Below are 26,226 nucleotides of genomic sequence, written 5' to 3'. Positions count from 1 at the left end.
GCAGCACAGTCAGGAAATAGGTTAGAAGTTTTAATAGAAGTATTTATGAAATATGTAGGTATATTTACCATGTTAAATATTTTATTAGTATTGTAATTTAAAGTTAGATAGGAAAATAATAATAAATTATGTACTTTTAGTGCGAATATGTTTCAATGCCACCTCTTATAAGTTATACTCTCCATGTTAAGTTTTCGACTCTGGGCGTCGAACCAACCATGATAATAGGCTAATATGGCCCAAATTCAGCTCTTATTGACCTTATGGCTCAATAATACGGAAATAATAAATACAAGTAAAAGATTCATACTATATTTTAATAGATTTAAGGGTGAAGTAAAGGCACTTTCGTTTACAATTCAAATGACGTAATGACCTCAAAGCATATACTATATGCTTATACCTGTAAAAGAGCATGATTATATAAATTCTGCAACCCATGATAGGTATCTGTAGGAACCACTGACGTTACAGTCAAAAAAATCAAACGATCTTATCTATAAGTAGCCAATTGTCCACAGATCTTACGTATCCTGCCTTCACAAGACACCAAAATGTAAACATCCACCCCAAATCTACAGTAATAAGTATTCAAACTAGCATTAATTTCAGATCCTCACCTATCTACGGAGCCGGAATAATCGGCAGAGCATTTCCTTAATCTCTTGTTCACCCCATCAACCCTCTTCCAGGGTCTCCAGTTCCAGCATTTTATCCTTTTCACTGGAATCGATAAGCCTGGAGTCAATTCCCTTGAAATGGCATTCTATCTCATAAAGCGTTTTCCCTTTCGTCTCTGGGAGTAGGAAATACAAAAAAGCACCGCAAAATGCGATGCACATACCGTAAACCAGGAAAGTACCGTTGACTCCGATCTCTTTGAAAGACGTCGGGGCAGTTTTGACTACAACAAAGAACATTATAGAGAGAAACATACCAGATATCCCACTTCCTAAGCTCCTATAGGCTAGCGGGAAGATTTCGCCAGCTATTGCCCAAGGGATGGGTAGAATCCCTAAAGTTTTCCCAAATATGTAGAAAAGAGTTGGTATAACTGGTATCCATTTGTACTCTTCTGTAATATAGCCAAAGTCTCTAAGATAAAGTAAAAGCGCTGTGATGAAGAGAGATACAACGCTAATTATTATGCCTATAAATAATACAGTTCGTCTGTTAAGTTTGTTGACAACGACACAGGCCATGATTGAAGTGACGAATCGCACAACATCTACCATCAACATACTTGTGTTCGCTTCTATCGCTCCATCAGTAACCTCATTCATCATAGGCACAGTATACGACGGTACAACAGTCATACCCGATATCTGGAATAGCACAAACATGAACATCATTATAACTGTTGGTTTATAAAACTCAGGTTTTTTTACTATCTCCAAATAAACTTGCAGTTTGGTCTTCCCAGCTGTAGTTTCCGCAGTTCCCATTCTTTGACTGTTGAGTAGAACCTCTAGTTCTTTTTCGGAGTCGTGGTAATGTCCTCGGAGCCAGCGGAAGCTCGTTCTACATTGACTAAACTTGCCTTTAGAGGCGAGATATGGTGGGGTTTCAGGTGATAGTGAGATCAGGATAAGTGATATGGCATAGACGCTTCCGCAGGCGATGGCAGCTGATCTCCAGTAGAGCATGGTGCCGAAGACGTGGGCGAACAGCATTCCGGTGGCGAATGAGAAGGCGATGGTGGCAAGGAAGGCGCCGCGGAGTTTTGGTGATGAGTATTCGGCGATGGAGACTGGCGCTGCTGCAGCTTGGAGTCCCATTCCGAAGCCCTGGAATTTTAAGAAAATATTTGAATAGAGCTATTTTAAACTCAATTATTTAATATTCACTCTATAAATAAGGGTCCCCCCACATCTAGCGTCTCGCGAGCGTACTGTATGGCAAAGCCTGACGCCGCTTCGGCGCGACGTCGACGCGGCGTCTTTTTTAACCGACTTCAAAAAAAGGAGGAGGTTCTCAATTCGACTGAATGTTTTTTTTTTGTATGTATGTATTTCGATATCTCCGAGAATCGTGGACCGATTTTCAAAATTTTTTTTTTCAATCGATCAGGTATAACCCCGAGATGGTCCCATTGGCACCAAGTCGGGATCTGATGATGGGATCTTGGAGAAATCGAGGGAACTCTTCAAATGTTATAGGCACATGTAATGTGTTTAGTGTATTTTTCAAAGGTACGCCTGTATTTACGCCTGATGGTAATAATTGTATGTGGCTGAGCTGATGATGGAAGGTCAACTCCTCAATGGTTAGGAGTTAAATCATAATTCTTTCACTAGTGTACATATATTCGGACTGATACATACAATATCAATAGGAACCACTAAAAATCAACAAATAAATAAACTTTTTAACAAAAAATAAAACCGCCTTCAAAAATAAGCGCGTTACAAAACACGGAGAAACTAAAAAGCAAAAAATAATAAACCTTTGAATTCAGATTTCTTATCGGATGGTTAGTCTTTATTTATTTTACAATCAAATTAAACAATACATGTAAATATACACAACAAAAAAAATTTACGCTAAAACTAAATATAAAAAAATCTCACCTAGAGAACCGATCTCTGGAAGTGAACCCAGGATGCTGGCGGCGTTGCCCCTTTGCACCGCTAGACTTAGTTTTTGGGCAAAGAAAGACCCTGCCCTGTAGTCCCCAGCCTGCGTATGGTTGGGTGGGGCAAACAGGAAATAGCAAGGCGACGAACAGGTCTGGTACCGACTACAAAAATAATTGATTTGTTTGGATGTTTAGATTATTGCAATCCGATAAGAAATTTGAATTCAAAGGTTTATTATTTTTTGCTTTTTAGTTTCTCCGTGTTTTGTAACGCGCTTATTATTGAAGGCGGTTTTATTTTTTGTTAATCCATACAGCTGGCCCGGCGCTACGCTCGCCAGACGCTAGATGTGGGGGGACCCTAAAAGTTTTGCTAGAAAAGTAATGATAGGAATGCAATAATCGAAATAATTTCATAACCAGTTATGGTTTCCGTTATGATGACTAAATAGGCATGATTTTACAATCAAAAGTAGGTAATCATAAAATTTAAAAACACAGGTTCAAGATTAATGAAGGATTTTAGATCATTAGCAGAGAAATTTATAAAATTTCACTCATAAATAAATAACCGTATTAAAGTAGGTAATCTTAACCGGCTGTCCGAGTTTTCGATAATCGGTTATGAAAATTTGCCAAAATAATCGGTTATATTCGAATATTTCGGTTACGTTTATACCCGATTTTATTGTATTTTCATGAACAGCTTACAAGTTAACAACATGACTCAATGATATAGTGTGCATTGGGGTAATTTCGAAGCACAAAAATGCTCGGGTAATTTCGAAAGGGGAATCTTGATATGATGGAAATAATGGTGCTTTTTATGTGACTTTCGAAATTCGACGACCTTCGAAATTACGCCAATGCACCTTACATTGGGAAATCCCTAATTGGAACTTCGTCCTGATCAAGATTGAAGGTAAATTGACAACAATGATAGTACGTAATTTACTGACAAGTGACCAAACATCACAAGACGCCTCTCAATTGTAGTCGATTTAAGAGTCCAATCATATCGACCCTATCGATATGGGAACGGGAAACCCCGTGACTCGTTTGATATCGGTTTTTAATAAACTTTGATTTTATGGCTTTTGATTCTTGATGCGAATAGTCGAAATATTTGTTGATAAGAGTTATGTGATGATGAAAATATCCAAAGATTGTAAAGCTATAAATTATACTGCCCGCCGACTATTTTCTTACAAACGGTAATAAGTAATATACCTTATATAAGTCATATCAATGATGATAATATGAAATAGTATGTGAACACTGCTGAGTTTTCGAATGATATTGAGAGCACTGTATTTATTCATTTATTCCTTAGTTCTGCTTTTCAGTAGCGAAGTAGGTCCTGCATCTGCCACCATAAGTGCCAATCCTCCAACGCTGCTAGGCCAGCTGGTCTGAACAACCATATAGCAGCAGGTTATACCTGACGGTTCCTGATCAGTAGCTCTTTGTGACCTGTTGCTGCCACCTTGAGCAACCAACCCACCAGTGCTAGTCACTATCGAGCTGATGGATTAACCGCCTCTCTAACAGGGCAGAGGTGGTGTTTACAAATCTCCTACCTGAAGAGTCCTGCTGATAAGTAAGGCTGTAGGGCCAGTAGCTGCCACCATGAGATCCCATCCTTCCAATACTGCTAGGGTGCTAATGCTAAGCTGGTTGGTAAGCCGTCTGGTACTTGAAGAGTGCTGGCTGCTGATTAGTAACTCTGTAACCTGTAGGGCCACAGGGCTAGTAATTGCCGCCATAAGAGTTCATCCTCTCAAAACTGACCAATTCCAGCTGCTAAGCAGTTTGGTTAATAGCCATCTGCCTAGAGGGGAGGGATGCTGCATCTGCGGGAGGGGGGAGGGGTGTTTACAATCTCCTACCTGAAGAGTCCTGCTGATCAGTAAGGCTGTTAGCCCAGTAGCTGCCACCATCAGCGCCCAACCTCCCAACGCTGGTGGAGTGCTCTGAGTGCTCAGCTGATCTTTCCAAGCACATAGCAGCAGGTTATGACGAGTCCTGCTGATCAGTAGCTCTTTGTGACCTGTTGCTGCCACTTTGAGCGACCAACCGACCAGGACTGGTCACTATCGAGTACCAAGCTGAGAAATTAGACATTTGTCTAAGAGGGCTGGAGGGTATTTACAATCTCCTACCTGAAGAGTCCTGCTGATCAGTAAGGCTGTTGGCCCAGTAGCTGCCACCATCAGCGCCCAACCTCCCAACGCTGGCAGGGTGCTCAGCTGGTTGGTAAGCCGTCTTCCTAGCCGCTGCAGGCAGATGGGGGCGATCGCGATTCCAGACACGAGGGCTAGCCCAAGGATGGATGCTGTAATCAATGATTAGATGTGAGAAGTTATGAAATGAAATGAAATAAATGGTTATTCAAACACAAAACTTAGGACTAAATCATTTCTTCTTCCGTCAAACCAGAGTATGATTTGTTGGCAGACGAGCCTCCAAATAGTAAATAAATATAGTAGTTAAAAAGTTAAGTTAAAGTTAAAGTAGTAGTAGTAGATAAAAGTGAAAATAATGGCTTTTGATAGATATTTACTACGAGTACTCATTTGAAATGTTAAAATATCCCTTTAGGACGATGCGATATCCTATGTGCTATAAAGATTAAATAAACATGAGTATTTTAAATACCTAAGTTTTTTTGCAAAAATTTCATTTTTGGCACAAGCTTTTATCGCCGACTGTAACTTTCTTTCAACAGTCATTTACTGGTCTCCGAGACGTTTCTAAAAAACCCCTTACTCGATGGGGAAACGTTTCATAACAGAGTTCCTATGACCACCTTTGTGCTCCATCATCAGATCAGCTCCATGATACCATAACATTGCATTGTCATTGTCACGTGATTTACATATGCGTGCAAAATTTCAGCTCAATCGAAAATCGGGAAGTGGGTCTTTAGCTTCTACGTTTTGACCCAAACTAACATACTAACAAGGCAAGTAGAATAAAAGCTTGTAAAAATGTAAGTTAATTACCTAGCTACTTACTACTTTACCTACTACTTCAGTTACAGCTCGCCCCTGCTATTTTCATTACGGCAATTATACATACTCAGATCAAGTTTAGTCACTGTCCTACACCATTAGTTTACTTACACCGCTTACAGTTACAAGTTCATCGTCTACTACCCTTCTCCCAAAATAACTAGATCTTTTTTTTTTAATACCACGTCGGTGGCAAACGGGTATACGGCCCGCCTGATGGAAAGCGGTCACCGTTACCTATGGACGCCCGCAACTCAAGGGGTGTTACGTGCGCGTTGCCGACCCATTAGAAACTTGTACACTCCTTTTTTGAAAAACCCCATACTGTAGTTCATCGGGAATACCTCGACAGCAGTGTTGTCACATCTACCTATTTATAGGTAGATCTACCTATTTTGCCTCCCGTCTACCTGTCTACCTATTTCGGTCCTAAATCTACCTATTTTCTAAAATATTACTATTGTAGAAAATTCTCCATGCGTGTTACGAAATTAAGTTTTACCTGTCTTATAATTACAGCATTTTACTTAAATCGGAACGTGTTTAGTGAATAATCTGTGGGTGAGTCAGCTTGAAAGTCTTGATGTTTGACAGTTTTGACACTGACAGCCTGGTAGTGACAGTGACAGTGTCATTTGACAATGACATGACACTGACACTTCTAACAGCCTGACAGTGGCAGCTCTCGGAGACGCTAGCTTGTGTTTAAAATATTTTAACAAAAACATGTATAAACACCATAAAGAACTCACCAAGTAAACCAATAAATATATTTTTAATAGTTTAAATAGAAGCATTTTTAATCATTAAAACTGGACTTACCTTAGATGGTATTAAAACAGGTAGATCTACCTATTTTTTGTTTCTAATTCTACCAGTTTCTACCTATTTTTTCACCCTGGTCTACCATTTTGTTCAAATTGTATGTGACAACACTGCTCGACAGGGAGCTCATTCCACAGCCGGAGCGTTCGTGGGAGGAAATTCCTCTGAAACCTTTGAAAATTTGGAGTTACATAATCTTTATTTACGCGACCATTTAGGTTGCAAGGTGTGTGGATGAGCGCCCTGTCGATGGCGAGCGGTGCGATAATGAAAAGTGGCCGTTGGCATCATGTCAAACAGTTCTTCAGAAAAAGGGAACAATCTTAAAGGGGGTAGCATTCTGTACCCAATTTCGATTTTAATAGCAGGTTAAGATATCAATAACTAACGCTTAACGACAACCAAAAAAGAGTGGTCAGGTATAGAATTCTATTTAGTGTTACCAAGTAGGTATATGTGAGTGTGTTTAGTAAAACGTCCCACTTTGTCGGTTACCATTAAGGCAAGATTTACTTATTTACTTTTTTTTATTTTTAAATGAAATAAATGACAAAGCGGCTTTATAGCGACAAAAGTGGGACGTTTTCCCGTGCACACTCACATAATGTATGTTAAACATAAAAAAAATCTTGTAACTACGTTGGAATATCATTAAATAAAGTCGAATAGCGGCCCGACGACATCTTTACGTCAATCTAGTACTTAATGATAGTGTTTGAGCCATAATGCTGTGAAATTGTTGTCTAACGAACTGTTGCTACGTATTTTCAAGTTAACCCGAAATATATACAAAATAATCAACGAAGCAATGTTATCACAGGTCATGAGTGCAGTAAACTATTATCTATTTAATAATTGCCTATATTTGCGATAGTATCTGTGTTTTTAAGTCTATTCTGGCTACCCCGTTTGGGAATACAGGAGTATTTTTGGGTAAAGGTGCGGTGAATAGCAATAGAGAGTAGTCTCTGGGGCCGAAGCCCGTAGAGAGACACGACTTTGGCATTGATAGAGGAGTCGCCAATTCTCGTATAATACATACATACATACATACAATCACGCCTGTATCCCATAAAGGGGTAGGCAGAGCACATGAAACTACTATAGCTTCAGGGCCACTCTTAGCAAATAAGGGGTTAAAAGAAAACGAAACTGTGGCATTGCAGTGATAGGTTGCCAGCCTCTCGCCCACACCACAATCTCGTATAATTCCATATAAATAATATCAGAACCAGCTACATAACAAGTATTTTGTAAAACAACATTTTTTTTTAAATAACTCAGTCCCTGCAAGTGATCCAAAGTTGGTGCCATACAACAAAATAATGCTATTAATAAGCCCTTTCAAACGATCCATGTCCCATCAGTATACAGTCTTGGGACAAAATGCCCATTCTCCTTTATCAATAACGCATAGTCTTACCTATCCACGACTCATGTTCATCTGTCAGTTGCAGCACGGAGTCCGGTTCGCGTAACTGTTGCAACAACACGCCTGGGAACGCGATGTTCGCGCCAGTTCCGATCATGTACAGAACCACTCCACTGACTGCCAGCGACTAGAAACAAAAGATTTCTGGATTAAGTTTTCATGGGAATTGGGAACTTTTTGGAGTTACATAATATTTATTCACATGAACATATTTACAAATTTATATAAGAAACTAAGACTAAACTTAAAAGCTAGCTAGCTAATGTCTAATTGGAGTTAAAAAATTCGGCCACGTGCAACTTCTTTTCTGATGCTGGCACCACACGGCACCATGCAACATTATTAGGGTCGCGGGTAGAACCCCGGCTCGTACCAATGGGTTTTTCGGAACTTATGTGCGAAATGTCGTTTGATATTTGCCAGTCGCTTTTCGGCGAAGGAAACCATCGTGAGGAAACCGGACTTATTCCAATAGGGCCTAGTTAATACCCTTCGGGTTGGAAGGTCAGATGGCAGTCGCTTTCGAAAAACTAGTGTGGCAAAATGACGAGATAACGCAATGGATGATGAGGATGAAGCACAGATATTTGTTAATGAGTCAGGAATAATTCCTACTTATATGTTAGGTACCTGTCTCAAGAAAGGCGAGACTCGCTGCTTCCCGTACGCGTCTTCCGCCATGTTTGTGTGTGTGTGCGTGAGCGCAGCTCGTTCTCACTTTCCAAACTGCATCCTGTAAGTGTAAAGAATAGTAGTAGATCTTAGTAGAACACTTTATTGTACAAAAAATAACACACAATTAAAACAGGACAAAAAACAAACATAATTTGTAGTTATAGAAAGGCGAACTTATTCAGCATTTATGTCTTTTAGGGATTATTGTCGAGGATGGGAACTAACTTGCAGACAGAGCTGCCTTTTGGAAATATAGGCGTCATTATATGTTTTTTAAACACTGAGTAATCATCATCATCATCGTCATTTCAGCCATTAATCGCCCACTGCTAAGCATTAGGCCTCCCTTCGTGTACGCCACTTATCCCGGTCCTGGGCTAGTCTCATCCAGAAGTGCCCCGCAGTTTTTCGAATGTCGTCCACCCAGCGAGCCAACGATTGCCAGGCGCTTCTTACATCCAATAGCGGCCACCATTCGGTCAACATAGTAAACATAGTATCAAAATTGCATTTGTTACCTATAGAAAATTATTATAATTTTGAATAAGCCAGTTTAAAATATTTATTTATTAGCTTATTCATTCCAACCAAGCCAAGCTCAAGTGGGATTGGGCGGGACACGTCTGTCGGATGCATCCGGAGAGATGGGCCAAGGTAGCGACCGAATGGGAGCCACAAATTACCAGAGGCCGAGGTAGACCAAAGATGAGATGGCGAAAAGACCTGGACTCATTTTGTGGCAGCTGGCGAGAGCATGCACAGAGCCGTGACGAGTGGCGGAAAACAGGGGAGGCCTTTGCCCAGCAGGCACACACTATAGGCTATTAAAAAAAAAAGCTTATTCATTAGATATTTCATGCACATGACGTCACTACCAGACAGCTTTGGGCATCAAGTTAAAAGTATAAAATTACTTTCCACTCTTGTGTATAAAAACTTTTTCATTTGTTTTGAAGTATCAACAATTGCCTTTACTAATTGATGTGGTGAAATGATTACCACACAATAATTATATTACTACATAATTATTACAATTATCATAAATAATAACTGGTAACGAGTAACAGTAATTCAAGGTATAGCAGGTATTTATAATCTGTCTATGACCTATCTATTTATTCAATAGGTATAAACATGTTCATTCTAAATATATGTACATAAATAAGCTTACTAGGCAAATACTTCCTAGTTTTTAAGGCGTACAGGAAACCTATAATGGCATAATAGTAAAATAAAATAAAAGCTATATCCTATACTAGATTCGAAAACTTTCACCCCCCCCCCCCCCGTTTTAGGTAAGTGAGGGTTTAGAAAGAGACAAAAATTAGCCTATGTCACTTTCCATCCCTTCAAGTATCTCCACTTAAAAAATCTGGTCAGTTCGTCGCTCCGTTTTGCCGTGAAAAACGGACAAACAAACAGACACACACACTTTCGCATTTATAATATTAGTATGGATTACATATAACATACAATCACGCCTGTATCCCATTGAGGGGCAGGCAGAGCACATGAAACTACTCAAGTTTCAGTGCCACTCTTGGCAAATAAGGGGTTGACAGAAAACGAAACTGTGACATTGCAGTGTTACATATATTTTATAATATTTATAATCATTAGGCATTACGTGATGGTGATTTTATTTATTTATTATTTTAATATAACTATTGAAGTGCGGGGTGGCGAGGGGCGACGTCGAGTGAAAACCCAGTGGTACTAATAATCAATTTATTACGACTAATCTTACACAGATACTATTTTATGAGTACTTCCCTGAGCCTATGTGACCTAGCTGGGGTAGGTGCACATGGGAACAGGTCAGTAGTTTAGCTTTCAGACACCAGAGCGCTTAAACTAGGTTAGGTCACTAGGTGTGCATCAGGCTAATCCCTGCCGCGAAAGTTCAACGATTCCCGGCCGAGGCCGGAGGGTCATGTTTCTACGTTGACCAAACGTTAGCGTGTTCTATTTTTTCCACTGGCGCCATCTATTGGTGCACCGCGGAAACACTAAGGAAACAGGCAAGGCGCAGATGCGTCGGCGCGTCGGCTGCGCTGCACCCAACGCTGTGTACGTAGTTCGATACTATTAGCGACAGATGGTGTTGTGTGGCGGTAGTGGTGCTACAATTACTCCCCCTCTGTCTACGAAGTCGCCCCGACGAGTAGGACAGGAATTATTTGCTTGGTTACTTCATCTTACGTGGTCTACCACGGGGTTTGCCCACCCCTTTGACAGCAGTTGATTGCTTCTTGGGTCTACCCCTCTTTCTAATAGGCAGGGTAGGTGCCGGTAGCGCAGAATCTTCAGATCGGAATGGGGTTAAAGCTGACGCGTGATATATTCCGACAGGAGTACGAGAGTCTGTAGCAGCAATCTCAAAGGAGCTAGGGCCATGTCGACGTAAAATAATATACGGCCCGTCGCGTCGTGGAGCAAATTTCGAGCTGAATCCCTGACTAGCTTTGCTTAGCACATGCGTGGTAGCTAGGACTAAATCTCCAGGCTGGTAGTCGGGACACGCTTGTCTTTTCTTATCTACGTATTCCTTCCTCTTCTCTTCTTTTCCTTCTTGCACTTCTCGTGCTCTCACTAATGTGTCAGCTATCATGAGCAATCGAGGAGTCACTTCTTGGATGAAGTTCTCGTTGCTAACAACTGCTCGAAGATCACGTTCCACGTCATCTGGCGTTCTTAACTCACGTCCGAAAGTTAAGTAGGCGGGCGTATAGCCAGTAGAGCTCATCATAGCAGTATTCATCGCAAAACGAATGCTAGGCAGTTTCTCTGCCCATGACGTATGGTCATCTTCAACAAGGATAGCTAACTGGGTCTTTAAATCCCGATTTCTTCGTTCGACCGGGTTACTTTCCGGATGATACACCGGTGTGAGACCATGCTCGATGTTGAGACAGTACGTCAATTGCTGCATCACACTGCTGACGAATTGCGTACCATTGTCACTTATAAAACGACGAGGGGTGCCATATCTTAGTATTATCTCGTCTAGCAGAAGCTTGGCACATTCTTCGGCGGTGGCTCGTTCTAACGCGAACAACTCCACCCATCGGGAGGCAACATCTTCGACGATAAATATCCAGCTATGGTTTCCAGCTGTCTTAGGTAAGGGTCCAAATAAATCGAACGCAATTACCTCGAACCGCTGATTATGCGCCGTAGTCTGGAGCAGACCAGCAGGTTTTTGGTTAGAGCATTTGTAACGTTGGCATTGGAGGCAGTTACGAACGTAGGCTTCTACTTGTTTCCTCATGCCTTTCCAGAAATAGCGCTTTGCTATTCGTTCAAAGGTCTTCTCCATCCCATAATGACCAGCGGTCGCTGCATCGTGATATGCTCTTATAATGCTTGCTTGCTCTTGTTTGGGGATAACTAACTGGCTGGATTCTATATCAGAATCTGGACCGTATCGATACAGTAAACCATTATTCATGAAGTATCCCTTTCCACTCCAGTATCTAGCATTTTCTTCATTGTTACCTTCCAAACTGTTGACTATCTTTACTATATCATCATCTTTGCTTTGTTCTGTCCTTATCACTTCTTTACTCTTAGCCGGCATATCTACTACCACCGTACAGAGTCCACAATCAACTTCTGTTGCCGGATCGCAGCTGGGGCGTGACAGTGAGTCCGCGACGACATTTGTCCTTCCAGGAATATACTTGATTGTGATGTCGTAGGGCTGCAGTAGTAGAGCCCATCGGGCTAAACGTCCAGTCGGTGATTTTAATGACATAAGCCACTTGAGGGCCTGATGATCCGTCATAACTGTTATCTTGCCACCTTCGATATACCCTCGAAATTTGTTGACAGCCCAGACGAGAGCCAGCGCTTCTCGTTCCGTAGTGGAATAATTACGTTCGGGCTTGGTCAGGAGTCTACTGGCATACTCCACGGGGTGTTCTGTTTCACCCTCCCCCTGGACCAAGACTGCCCCGATAGCATAGCTGCTTGCGTCTGTCTTAATAGTATAAGGCTTTGTCTCATCAGCTTGGGCAAGTACAGGAGTAGACGTCAGGAGTTTACGAAGTTCGGAGAAGGCATTCTCCTGTTCTTCTTCCCATTTCCACACGACGTTCTTCTTGGTGAGACGTGTTAGTGGTTCGGCGACTTTCGCGAACCCGGGAATGAACCTTCTATACCAGGAACACATCTGGACGAACGATAACAAGTGTTTCAGATTTCGTGGAGGTAGCATTCCCAATATGGCACTAACTTTCTCGGGATCTGGCTGTATTCCTTCAGCAGTTATGTAGTGCCCTAAATATTTTACCTTTTGACAGCAAAAGTTACACTTGTCACGGTTTGCTGTAAGATTATACTCATTGAGTTGATCGAAGACTTCTTGTAAGTCCTTAATGTGATCTGCGAAGGTTGGTGACATGACAATCAAATCGTCCAAGTAGACCATCAGTTTGATGTGACTGAGAGATATTCTAAAACGGTCCATCATCCTCTGGAATGTGGCCGGGGCATTACGTAACCCGAACGGCATTCTACAAAATTTATACATCCCGAAGGGCGTGACGAAACCAGTTTTGCATTGATGCTCCTCTTTGACGAGTATCTGCCAGTAGCCAGCACGAAGGTCTATAGTACTCATGTACGGCGTCGGCTTGGCATTATGGAGTAGGTCGTCAATTCGTGGCAGTGGGTATGCGTCAGGCGTAGTAATTGCATTAAGTTTGCGATAGTCCACGCACACCCTTGTGCCTCCATCTTTCTTTGGGACCATGACTACGGGTGCAGCCCACGGCGATGAGCAGGGCTCAATAATCTTCTCTGCAAGCATCTTTCCTACTTCCTTCTTCAGGATCTCGGTCTTCACTGGTGATAGACGGTATGGCGGTACGGAGATTGGCTTGTGATCACCTGTCTCTATTGCATGTTCAAAACCTATAACAGGCTCACCATTAGGTTTAAACGCATCCTGGTTCTTGTCCAAGAACTCTGCCAATACGGTGATATCCACAGATGATATGGAAGTTGATGGGAAGAGCGTGTAATCCAGGCCATCTATATCACACTCTTCGTCATAATTCTGAAGGCTGATTTCAGCATCCTTGTACAAAGCTTCCAATATCGGCGAATAAGTCTGAGGTAATTCGTGGTGGGATCTCTTCCTTGGTGGAGGCGTTGGAGCATCAATTCGTATGAGAGGCCCATAGGAGCCCTCAGTGTTACTCCCCTCTGGTAATGAAGGTGACAATGAAGGATCCTCATCAGGAGTTATGGCCGCTAAGTCCACTTGTTCTCCAAACACGAAGCTCTCTTCATAAAGTTCGAATATCTCAGATGGGTCATCGGTGAAATGCCACGTGCACTGAGGCAAGCTGATCTCGATATGCGCATCTTGAATAAATCCTACTCCGAGGAGTGTGCGAGTGCGCCGTGATTCTGGCAAAACCAATAAGGTTGTGAGTACCGTGCGGCCATTCACCTTTATAGGTGCCTGTGTAACTAGCACGTACCGGTGCCTCTGAATACCATCAGCTAATGTCATACCGACTCTCAATTCCTTGAATTTATATCCTTGCCTACTCAATTGACAGTACAAAGAGTATGAGGCAATACTCGACTTAGCACATGTGTCGAGGTACACAGCATTAGCCACTCCTTCTATTTCAACATAAATAACTGGCCGATCTCTAGCGTCGATGGCAGATGCGACTGAACAGAATCCTATTTCCAGTGTGGCTGGGGGTACTTTCTTCGAATGACAGGTTGGGCAGTTGCTACGAACTACTCCAGGAGTACCACAGCCATAGCATTTAAATTTAGGCGCAGTTGGAGAAGGGTACTGCGCAACTGCATCTAATGTTCCAGTCTTCGTAGCTTCTTTAGACACACTGTCCTTATGTGTTGCCAGCTTCCTGCAATTCTCAGCAGCATGTCCAAAGTTCTTACAGTATCTGCATCTGCTTTTCTTCGTGACTACTGGACGGGCACCTTGGACAGAGTGGCAAGGTGCGGTAGAGGTTCCGGCGATCTTTTCATTCAAAACATGTTCGGCGGCTTGTGCAGCTTTAGCGAGTTGCTTGAAGTCCCTCACATCGGATCGTGGAACTTTATCTCTGATGTCCAGACGTAGTAGGCCATACACAATATGTCTAGCTGCACAGTTTCAGAATGTCCAGGGCTCGGAAGTTGCGAAAACAGTAGTCGCTTGTTCCTTATAAACTCCTCAGTTGTCTGATTTGGCAGCTGCTTCTGCATTATGTCAAGGTATAACATGTAGGGCTCGCGTACAGGAGCGAAGTTTTCTCGAAGACGTACTTCGAAGTCTGACCATGATGTCACGTTGCTTTTCACGCCTAGCCACCAAACTCCAGCTTCACCTTTCAGCAAAATGGGTAACTCGCTGAGCGCTGTCTGGTCCCCGATGTCAGCTGACCGCTTAAAAATATTCACAGCGGACAGGAAAGCCTCCACAACCTCAGGATCCTTGGTGCCATCGTAACTATATTGGCAGTTAATGAAAGAGCCCCTAGGTTGTGACGCAGAGGGCATCTTCTCCAGAAGTTGAGCGAACTGTTCCGGTGAAAGCATTGCTGGGTGGGAAGATGGCTTTCTCTTGTATGTAGTAATGCGCCCAGAGCGCGTGACAAAAGTTGGTATCTTAGGCTTCGAATTGCCGCAGCCTCCCCGGCTCATTTAGATAACGAAGGTCGTCTGGGAACGTCGTAGCGTAGCTCGTAGCGCACCGTAGCTCGTAGCCGATGACGTCACGAGACGCGTAGCACGGCGGTGACGTAGTACAGTGATGACGTCACGACGCAGACTGGCCTCACGTGCAGGCGCCACTGAAGTGCGGGGTGGCGAGGGGCGACGTCGAGTGAAAACCCAGTGGTACTAATAATCAATTTATTACGACTAATCTTACACAGATACTATTTTATGAGTACTTCCCTGAGCCTATGTGACCTAGCTGGGGTAGGTGCACATGGGAACAGGTCAGTAGTTTAGCTTTCAGACACCAGAGCGCTTAAACTAGGTTAGGTCACTAGGTGTGCATCAGGCTAATCCCTGCCGCGAAAGTTCAACGATTCCCGGCCGAGGCCGGAGGGTCATGTTTCTACGTTGACCAAACGTTAGCGTGTTCTATTTTTTCCACTGGCGCCATCTATTGGTGCACCGCGGAAACACTAAGGAAACAGGCAAGGCGCAGATGCGTCGGCGCGTCGGCTGCGCTGCACCCAACGCTGTGTACGTAGTTCGATACTATTAGCGACAGATGGTGTTGTGTGGCGGTAGTGGTGCTACACTATTAATTAATTTGCACGTTTTCGTCTTGTGGTTATGTTTGTTTCTTTAATGAAGTTTAATTAGTAACAAAATAGCAAACTAAAGAAACAACAAAAATCCGTGAGATTAGGCCGGTTTTCTCACGACGATGATGATGATGATGGCATTGCCCCAAAAAGTTAGTCGGTAGTTTCAAGACAGAATAAAATTAAATAATATTTATTAAACTGCATCCTAATAGATTAGATTAGATTAGATTTCTTTATTTCATGATAAAAATTACACTATAAATTTGCTACATGTCAAAATTATGTTTATCTTCTCATCATGATCGTCAAAAATTACATAATAAATTCCAAATAAAAATAATTGTGTCTCCCAAATGAGGATCGTCATTTACAAAGAAAGAAAATACACATGCCAAGCTAAATAAAATTAATAAAATACCGTACCTAACGTACCTATAGAAAGCACACAAAAACCCTACCTGCTAGCCGAACCCAACCAATCCCAAGTGTTTACTAGGTTTCTTTCTATGTTTACCAATAATATAAGTATGTATATTATAAGTAAAATGTATATCGTCACCTAGCACCCATATAAATAAAATATAAATGTTGAGCTGTGTAAGGCGTCCTCCAATATTTATTATTATTATAACATACATACATTCATACATATAATCACGCCTGTATCCCATAAAGAGGTAGGCAGAGCACATGAACTACTAAGTTTCAGTGCCACTCTTGGCAAAAAGGGGTTGAAAGAAATCCAAATTGTGACATTGCAGTGACAGGTTGCCAGCCTCTCGCCTACGCCACAATTTAACCCATATCCCACAGTCGACTTCTACGACACCCACAGGAAGAAAGGTGGTGGTGAAATTCTTAACCCGTCACCACACGGGTATTATTATAACTCACATAAAAAGCTTAAGTCCCTTCCAAATCCTGGTCGCTTACGTCACTTTCACAGCCGTAAAGGCGCGCGCACAGTAGGCAGTCTAGTGTTCTACTAAATCATGACATCTCTCCACTTTCCCCCGCTAGGTGCTAAGCACAGGCTTTGATGTATACAGAGACGAGGTAACTGTAGACTGTCATTCTTATTGCCGGTTACCTGTCGTGATGTTACTTCCCACTTTTCTGCTTGCTTTATCGAAAGATCAACGCTAAGATTTATGAGGAGCTAGTAGGAGCTACTTTTATCACTTTTCACCCTCTGGGTGGAAGGTCAGATGGCAGTCGCTTTCGTAAAACTAGTGCCTACGCCAAATCTTAGGATTCGTTGTCAAACGGACCCCAGACTCCTCTATGAGTCGTGGCAAATGCCGGGGTAACGCAAGGAGGACTTACTTTTATCACTTTTAGCCGACTTTTCAGCGACGGGAGAATGAAAAATTTAAGTCTTTAGAAGGACGCAGGACTTGAGGACTGCTCGCGGTCTAACGCCGTGTCTTGCGTGGGCGACGGTCGCGCGACCGTCGCGCGACTATCGCCGTCGCGTCTCATACTTCCATATCGATAAGGTTTGATTTCGTATGCGTCGCATCGCCGTCGCGCGACCATCGCGCGACCGTCGCCCACGCAAGCCACGGCGTAAGTGTTGAATAAGGAAATGATGTATTTTTAAATGTTCAATGGAACAGTCTTTATTACATTAGTTGTCTCGACATAGACAACAGGGTGGGGATTCTGAAATTTGACAGACAGACTTTACTGACGTAACTAGGATTAAGTAACGACAAAAACACAAACAGGCCTGCATACAGGATATGGTTATGGCCTAGCGCGTAGTGACACGACCTAATAAGCCGCAATCCTGGGTTCGAATCCCGGTAAAATACCTATACATCGTTATCTCAGTGCCCACAATACAAGCCTTCTTGAGTTTACCGTGGGACCCATCAATCTGTGTAAGAACGTCCTATATAATATTTATTATTTTTTAATTATATTTAAGCCATTCTAAATAGAGTAAAAAATTTCTTTTAGTACAATTTTGAGGATATCAGTAAGTATATTAAAAACGCTTTATAAACTAGTTATTTTTTTTTGTTCGTCAAATAGGTATGTGAATTCTGTGCATATAGTCAAAGTTCTAAATAAAACATCGAAGTTTAAAAAAAATCTCTACCAATTAAGGGATCATCCATTAATTGAAAAATCATGATTTTTGACCCCTCCCCCCTCCTTGTCACAGCTGGTCACATTTGTTAAACTCCCCCCTCCCTAGTGTGACGTCACATATTTAACAAATTTACATGTAGGTACCTAGAAATTATTAGTAAAGGCTCTCTTGATACTTCAAAAACGAACGACAAAGTTTCATTTTATCCACAAGAGTGTTTGCACTCTAATTTCATAGAAATTTTAACTTCATGTACACAGCTTGCTAGGCTGGTAGAATAAACGTTTAAATGATGATTTTGACTCCTTAATGTTACAAAAATATAAATCAAACTAAATTGTTTGATGTTTCGCAGTTAATATTTTCCACGTGTTGGTGTGTGTGACAAATGTATTTAACCTACGTGCCTTGAAACCCCCGATCGCTCAAGATTCCAGTACCTAGTTCCACATTTTTTAAATCGGTCTACAAAACAATTGGTATCTTATCTTACCAAATAACCTGTATTTGTATATATTTATGAGGTTTTCATAAAGTAACAGTTTAGTTGTTAGTTAGCTTTATTTGACGTTCATATGCGCATGTAATATGCCTACTTGAAAAATAAATATTTCATTTTCATTTTTTTTTTTAAAGTTCGTGTTAGGGTTCACCCTTAGATTAAGATAGATTTTGAAATGTGACGTCACGAAATTTAGAACCCCTCCCATCCCCTTGTCACACATTGTCACATTTCGTCGACTCCCTCCCTCCCCCTTAACGTGTGACGTAATTTATGGATGAGCCCTAAGAAAATTGTTATTAATAATCATTTATACAAATAATACCATATTTTTGATTATAAATTTGATTTGAATTCAGTGATTTTAAACCAGCTAATAGAGTTGTGCCTGCTCGTTCACTGAAAAGATCGCTCCCAACTAGTACGATCTCCGAAGTGTACTAGTTCGTTCTTTTAGGACATTTAGGACAGTAGTACACCGAGAGAGCATATGGCATACTGTAACGTTCGCTCGTACTAGCCGAGAGCAGGGGCGGCTCACTCCGCGATTCTATCGCCGCGCTTCAAGTACATCCTGGCGGCCGCGAGTTCGCGGCCTACTCAGGGGTGGCGCGCGTTCTCACGGAATGCACGTTCGCACTTTCTATTGTTACTTTACGTCGCGAGTTTTTTTAAGGTTCATAATTATGCGATGTCCGCGTGTCAAATGGCTAATAATACTTAGTTAAATGGACATCATGAATAAAATAAATACCATAGGACATTCTTTCACAGATCTACTACTAATTAAGTCCCACGAAAAAGTTCAATAACACTTGTAATGTTGGAACTTGAACAAAAATATATAATACCTAGAAATTACCCAAGACTTGAATATAATAGTATAACATTTTATGTGAGTATTAAATCCATAGGTAACCCTATCACCGGACGCCGCGCACGTGCGGCTCGTTTCTTTGTAAGAATTTTGTAGGTATTTAAAAAGGCGGCATTTCGTAAACATCAAAGCAGTGGGCCTACTGTACTTGTACTATTATATATTCTGTGCCGAGCGAGACCTGGCCCCGTAGCCGAATGGCATTTCTCCGACGCCAAACGAAAGCGATACGCCGCTGGCTCTGTCGCGCCAATACGCAAGCGCGATAGAGATAGATATCTACTAGCGCTTCGTTTCGTGAGCGTTTCGTGAGTGATTGTGCCATTCGGCTAGCCACCCTGATCGGCCGTTTTCGCGCGCTCTCGGTCGGTTTCGGTCGGATCACACGGATCGCTTTGCTGTCATTGTCACTCCTCGGCTCTTCGCTCTTTTCGCTCCCATTTTTTTGCGCGTGTGTGAGTGTACTAAATGTACTAGAGAACAGAATCATTTGGGAGTAGTTCGGTCTAGTACAGTGCAGGGAATCGTGTCTTTTGTACTATTAGTACATGTCCTACACAAGCCTACCAGCTAAAAATATCTACATTGCATAATATGTATGCGTACTAACTAACGTCATCACTCATCAGATACGTCAATTATTTAAATAATTTATAACAATGAACAGCCGATTCAATTCGTTAATATAACATAACTCACAAAGTTTGCATATTTGCTGTGAGATACAAATTAATTATTTTAACCCGATTCGAACAATGCTTATACAATATCACAGCAAAACATTACTGATTTGTCAGTCAGTATCAAATGTGACGCGATCTTATTTTCATGGGTTCGAATTGGACTTAGTGCGAGCTCTAATAGATCACTATCGTATCGCTATGATATAAGGATTGTTTGCATCGGACAGTAAGAATCTAGACAGTTTGAAATGACCTTTCTATTATATGCAAATGACTATGTCGATTGCTGACCGCGAAGCATTGAGAACGTTTTCACATTTCGTTTCCGATTTATAATGTGAGATATCCACTGAATCTATTCACGATTGTAATAATTTTTAATAAACTACTATTATGTAAGTGACAGCTGTAAACTACCGTTGAGAAAAAAAATGGGTGAATATGACAGCAAAAACTGTACAAGTGCGAGTGGAACTTGCCCAAAGGGTTCTGTGTGTAGGTACTATTTTTTATAGTTTCGTACTTTTCTATTTTATCCCCTGTATTTTATATCCTATGAAAGGTTCTGTTATTGCGCTTGGAAATTGAATCCTAAAAACAAGACCTAATAAAAATATAATGATCACTTAATTATTGCTTATTGCCAGGAAGAAAGCGTCTATGAAAAAATAAAAACTAGTAAGTACCTACTCGATGCCGTAAGGCATTTCGTAGCACTTTTATTTGAAGAAAAACGAAAAACACTACATCCGATACTGGCTCGAACAATGTGAACACACCATAACACCTACATAACTAGGTATTGAAACATTTGGAACTAAAACGATTGTCAAGTATTTCGTAGACAATTTTGAATACCATAACTTTTTTGGCGCCATAATCAATAAGGCCGGTTTTTGGAAAAGCGTCTTTAAAAGTAAAAAAATCAAAACGGTCCGACACAGAGAAAAATAATAATAATTTGTGTTGAAAAAATCATTGTTCTATCTTCAAAAAGTAGGGAAAAAATAGTCGAGAGCGTTGTTTGTATGGAGAATTTACCCCTCCTGTATCGTCTTAAACATATCCCACTGCATGAGAAGTTGAGAACATAGGTACGTTGTAATGGTATCTAAACCTAGCAACATGCAACTAGGGGTTTCTAGTGTTCATAGATTGTAGAAACACTAGAAACCCCTAGTTGCATGTTCCCCTAGTTGTGTGTAAGCTTTTAAAATATTAATATTGTCACATTTTTGTCATTTCCAATCCTTTGAATTCACTTGATCCATCTCAGTCATATAACAACTATATTTAAATATATAAAAGAAGAAACTGACTGAATAACTGACTGACATATCAACGCACAGCCGAAATAGGTGGTCCTAGAGATTCCAAATTTAGCACGTAGGTTCCTTATAAGGTGTAGAGGAGCACTAAGAAAGGATTTTTCAAAATTGACCTCCTAAGGGAGTAAAATGGGGGTCCAAAGTTTGTACGAGTAAACAAGATCTTTATTTGATTCACACAATTTTAAAATAATATTACAGGTAAATTAAACTAAATAAATCTAAAATTATTCTAAAATTAAACTTAAAATAAAAATTAAACTAAATAAATCTAAAATTAAACTAAAATAAATCTAAAAACGGCCCCTGTGGCATAGTACCGAAGACGCTGGCAGCATTTCCTCGCTGGATTGTCAAGCTAATACGCTGAGCGAGGAAGCTGCTAGCTCTTCGGTCTCCGGTGGCGTCTTTTAGTCTCTTCGACAGGTCCTTGAAGAGACTTAGAGCGCGCGAAAACAAGATTACATTAGTACGCGGGCGAAGCCGTGCGAAGAAGTTAGTTATAGCATATTTATCTTAATAAAGATTGTGAGCATCGGCCTTCAACTTGACACGCTACTGTATGAGCGTGGTACTGTAAACCATGAACTTAAAAAAATTCAATCTTGATGGTGGGTATAATAAGTATAACTAGTCGTTTGCTAAGTTGGTAGCTATGTCATGCGCTGTAAAGTGGTCTTTACACGCAGTGCGTTTTAGGTGCCAAAAACATAATACGTGTCGCTTTTGACATCTTTGAGATAGGATAGGGCTTTAATAATCTATGCACGACCCTGCAAATGTCAAATAAAGGTACGAGTAGAAAAAATACAAGTTTAATATAGGTAATACAGGTAATAGACAAAAGACTCGATTGCCTTGACAATCTGAACATAATAGGCATGTTTCCTAGTTATTTATATGCAATTTAAAACCATATATGTCTCGATTAGAATAAAATCATGATTGAAACCGATTATTCACATTTATTTAAAGCATGTTGCAACTTTTTTTGATATTACATAAATAAGGGGTAATTCATAGTGAAACCACCTAGAACTTTTCTGCTTTGCCCTAGGGTTGACTGGTAGAGAATACCTTATGGCATTAAGTTCGCCTAAAGCCTGAAACTATATAAAATCCAGAAAAAAATATGTGACATTTTAATCTTGTTTACCTACAGAATCATTTATTTAGTTGTTACATTACATTTCAGTTCAGTTTCACTCTGTGGCGCCTTACGGCATACAAAGAGAGCATGCATGTCAAAATATAAATTAATAATTATACCTACATAATTATGTTCTAAATATTCACATTTTTTTATCATCTACGAATTCTTTTATAGAGTAGTAACTCTGTTGAGCTAATTTTAAGGCATTTTTAAACTTGTTAATATGCAATAAATAATTGAATATTTTAGTGGTATTTTGTTGAATATTCTTGGGGCCATTCCGACTACATTTTTTTGAAATAGCATTGTCTTGGGTACAGCTGAATGCAATATTTTTCCCTGTAGTCGTGTGCTTATAAAGCATAAGAACAAATGAGAGTTACATTTAACAAAAATACACATTTCATAAATATACACCTACACCGAATTATATGCGCATACGCTCTCATAGAATACAAACCTGAAACGATCATATCGTAAAACATATTTCTAGATCTGTCATATTACGTAAATATTAAATCGTTGCATCAGAACGCGCCTATTAACATTTGTCAATCTAAAACTAATTAAAATCGCCAACGAATGAAATATATGCCAATATGTACCTACAGCGATATCTTGCGTAACCAAGTTAACCTACAGCGATAACAAACACATATAATTTTAATATTAACTTAACTATAGTTTAGTTAACCTTGAAGATTTTGAGAAAACGGATTTGGTTTGTTGATTTTGATACTTTTAAAATAATTATGATTTAGGTAATCGATTGCAATGTTAGGTAATTTCAATCTAAGCCCAATAAGGCCAGTTACCCTTCGGGTTGGAAGGTCAGAAACATCATCTTTTCAGAGTTAGGTATGATTTTTGATCAAAACAATAGCTTACGTAAAAGTGTGGTTCTACATTAATAAGTGTGCAAAAACGATGAAGCATGCATTTTAAAAAATATTTTTTCTAAATATATGTATAATGCCTGATTTTAATATACAAATATCTATAAAATAATGGCTAGCGTTTGAGACAATTTAAAAAAATACAATAAACAACTAGAGTAGGGAGACCTAGGAGGGTTGACACAAAGGTAAGTTGACACAACGTCAAAATCTCAACAACTATAGGTTTTCAAAATCTGGCAACAGCGCAGTTCTATCCGTTTGCTCCATCCCACCAACTTATTAGTACATGCCGCGGCCGCCAGGCAAACGGTTGCGGAGTTATAGCGTGTTGTTCCAAAATTGTGCGAAAACTAAGTTTTTTACCATTTTTTCAACACCGTTTATTTACATGTTATATTAAGAATTATGTCCCTTGCATACATCATTTGTGATGTATGTTTAAGTACATTTTTATATATTTAGTATCAATTTTTTAACAAAAACCGCTTGTAGGTAATAACCGCCGAGATATGAAAAAAGCCGTTAATTTTAAAGGGAAGGTAAGTTGAAACAGCTTGTGTCAACTGACCTCGTTTGTTGCAACTCTTCTCGATATAAATTTACAGTCTAAATAAATTTGCTTTTTCAGAATGCCTAATAATTACCTACATACGCAAGACAAATAGAGGCGACGAAGAATGGGTTCAGTGATTAGGTTGCAAGGGCTGGGCATATGCAGAATTATTGCAGAATGCACAAATGGTGAACTGGACTACATGTGCCAAAACTGTTGGTCTGATGAATTAAATCTATTTGTTGAATATTTCTTATTATGTCGCATTTTGTTATCTCTAGTTAGATATATTAATGTTCTCTGTTTTGTGGTGGTAAAACTACCTACCAATTACCATAAGAAGTTAAGTTGGATTATTTTTGTTGGAATTATTATTTTTTTATTCCTAAAAGGAGAACACTTGCAATTTTAATTTTTAATGGATCTCTTTTATTGTCTTATCGTTGATTTGATTATGGAGAACTTAAATGTGCTTAAAGTCTCAAACTTATTCAAGTATTTTGGACCTCACTGATTATAATATTGGTAAGAAAAATCAAAATGTGTACCCAGTTGTACAATTAATATGCCTTTTTATTGTTATAAGACAAAACATATTTTTGCTAGTTTATTTTTAATATTTAATCTCGTAGTTATTTTAGTTAAGTTTGTTGCGTAGGTATAATATGGTTATGCTCAAAATTGTCTTTATATGTATCTTAAAACCTTAATTTCTATTTATGTGTCAACTTACCCAGGTACCTGTTTCAACTTACCTCGGTATTAGGAGGGTTGAAACAACCCGACTTGTTCTAGAAGAAGGATGTTTTTATTAAAACCGAAATAAATTACACATATGAAAGAAAAAGTGACCAAGTCCTCTGGTGCCTGAGGCTGGAAGGATGTTTTTGCAATGTTCTAATGACTTATTACTATTCAAATTGACATCAATATTTAGATTAGGAAATTTACTTTCTTATAGTGAAGATTACATACTCTTAGCTTGTATAACAAAGAAGTTATGCGTGGATATGTAAAATTTGTGTCAACCCTCCTAGGTCTCCCCTAAATGAGAGTTTATCACTATAGCGACATTTCACATTACCTTTAGGGTAAGTACCTATTTGTACCGAACACATATACTTACCATTGACAATATATTTCTTAATACACCACAATTGAACCCATATCCCACAGTCGACTTCTACGACACCCACGGAAGGAAAAGGGTTGCACGTGGGACGTGGATAAATACATTTCAGATTTAAAAATAACAATGACGACAAAAATACAGGAAACATTAGATAAGTATTTGAAAACCTGATTGCTTTTCCTCAATGTTTGTTTTGTTTTGGCTCCATTAGAAGAACTTAAAAACTAAAAATCTTCAATTAATATCCTCATCTTCCTCCAAAAGCACATCTTCATCAATAAACTTACCTTTTCTATGTTATAAAAACAAAACCAACAAAAATAATACGTATTTAAATACAATATGAACTTACTTCACAAAACACACTTCACTACACAACACATACTCTTGAAGAGTTCAGCGCACACTGGGTTAGCCACGGCGGTAGTTGGTAGTATATTATGTTATATGTTCACGAATGATCACATCAGCTTGGAGTGAATGACTTGTGTAACTTGAGCTGTAGTGACGAACGAATGAATGGTACCTAAACTGAAGACCGGATATTTGAAATATTCATAACTATAGCCGGTCAAACAAGTTTATCCTCATTGGTTTAAATACTTTGAAATTAATTAGAGATTTTTGTTTATAATTACCTAAATAAATAAAATAAATAAAAAATCAGTAGAATTTTTTTATGAGCTGTTAGGGTAAACTCGCCTAATTCGGTGACACGCCTAATTCGGTGAAACAACCAAAAATCGTCTTTCAATCATAATCGAATTTGGCGTATCACCGAATGAGGCCTGGCCCCGTAGCCGAATGGTATTTCTCCGACGCGAAACGAAAACGAAACGCCGCGAAAGTTAGTCTGGCTCTGTCGCGCCAATACGCAAGAGCGATTATAGAGATAGATATCTACTAGCGTTTCGTTTCGTGAGAGTTTCGTGAGCGTTTGTACCATTCGGCTACGCACCCAGTTTACCCTAAACATTGATGGCTACTATTTTTAAATTTGAAAAAAAACAAATGGGCTAAGTGATTTTGAAAAACACGGAAATATAGGTACCAAACAAATTCACATGAAATTGTCAAAATTATTTTTCAAAACTCCTTTATATTTTCCGCGTCTGTCTCAAAAACTTGATGAACTCAAAAAGTTCAAAAATTACTGAACGGATTGCCTTATGTTACCTA

At 39.9% G+C, this 26,226-nt stretch overlaps 2 protein-coding genes across 3 annotated transcripts; both read right to left on the bottom strand.

Annotated features, from left to right (window-relative positions):
- Window positions 1–296: 296 nt before the first annotated feature.
- On the bottom strand, window positions 297–25,510 carry LOC125237469 (facilitated trehalose transporter Tret1-like). 2 transcript variants are annotated; one of them, XM_048144574.1, is made up of 5 exons: window positions 25,400–25,510; window positions 8,480–8,582; window positions 7,841–7,976; window positions 4,741–4,913; window positions 297–1,787 (listed from the first exon to the last, which is right to left on the bottom strand). In XM_048144574.1, the coding sequence occupies exons 2-5, from the start codon at window positions 8,528–8,530 to the stop codon at window positions 678–680; spliced, it is 1,470 nt and encodes a 489-aa protein (XP_048000531.1). In that variant the 5' UTR covers window positions 8,531–8,582; window positions 25,400–25,510; the 3' UTR covers window positions 297–677. The 2 variants fall into 2 exon arrangements, with proteins under 2 accessions (XP_048000531.1, XP_048000532.1); XM_048144575.1 differs by lacking the exon at window positions 25,400–25,510 and adding an exon at window positions 16,714–16,794.
- LOC125237290 (activity-regulated cytoskeleton associated protein 2-like) lies at window positions 14,594–15,094 on the bottom strand. The gene has a single exon (XM_048144280.1). It carries the CDS (start codon window positions 15,092–15,094, stop codon window positions 14,594–14,596), a length of 501 nt encoding a protein of 166 aa, XP_048000237.1.
- Window positions 25,511–26,226: the final 716 nt, after the last annotated feature.

This window comes from Leguminivora glycinivorella, chromosome 21 (genome assembly GCF_023078275.1).
Source record: "Leguminivora glycinivorella isolate SPB_JAAS2020 chromosome 21, LegGlyc_1.1, whole genome shotgun sequence".
NCBI classification, from domain to species: domain Eukaryota; kingdom Metazoa; phylum Arthropoda; class Insecta; order Lepidoptera; family Tortricidae; genus Leguminivora; species Leguminivora glycinivorella.
This window is presented reverse-complemented; position numbering and strand designations above follow the sequence as displayed.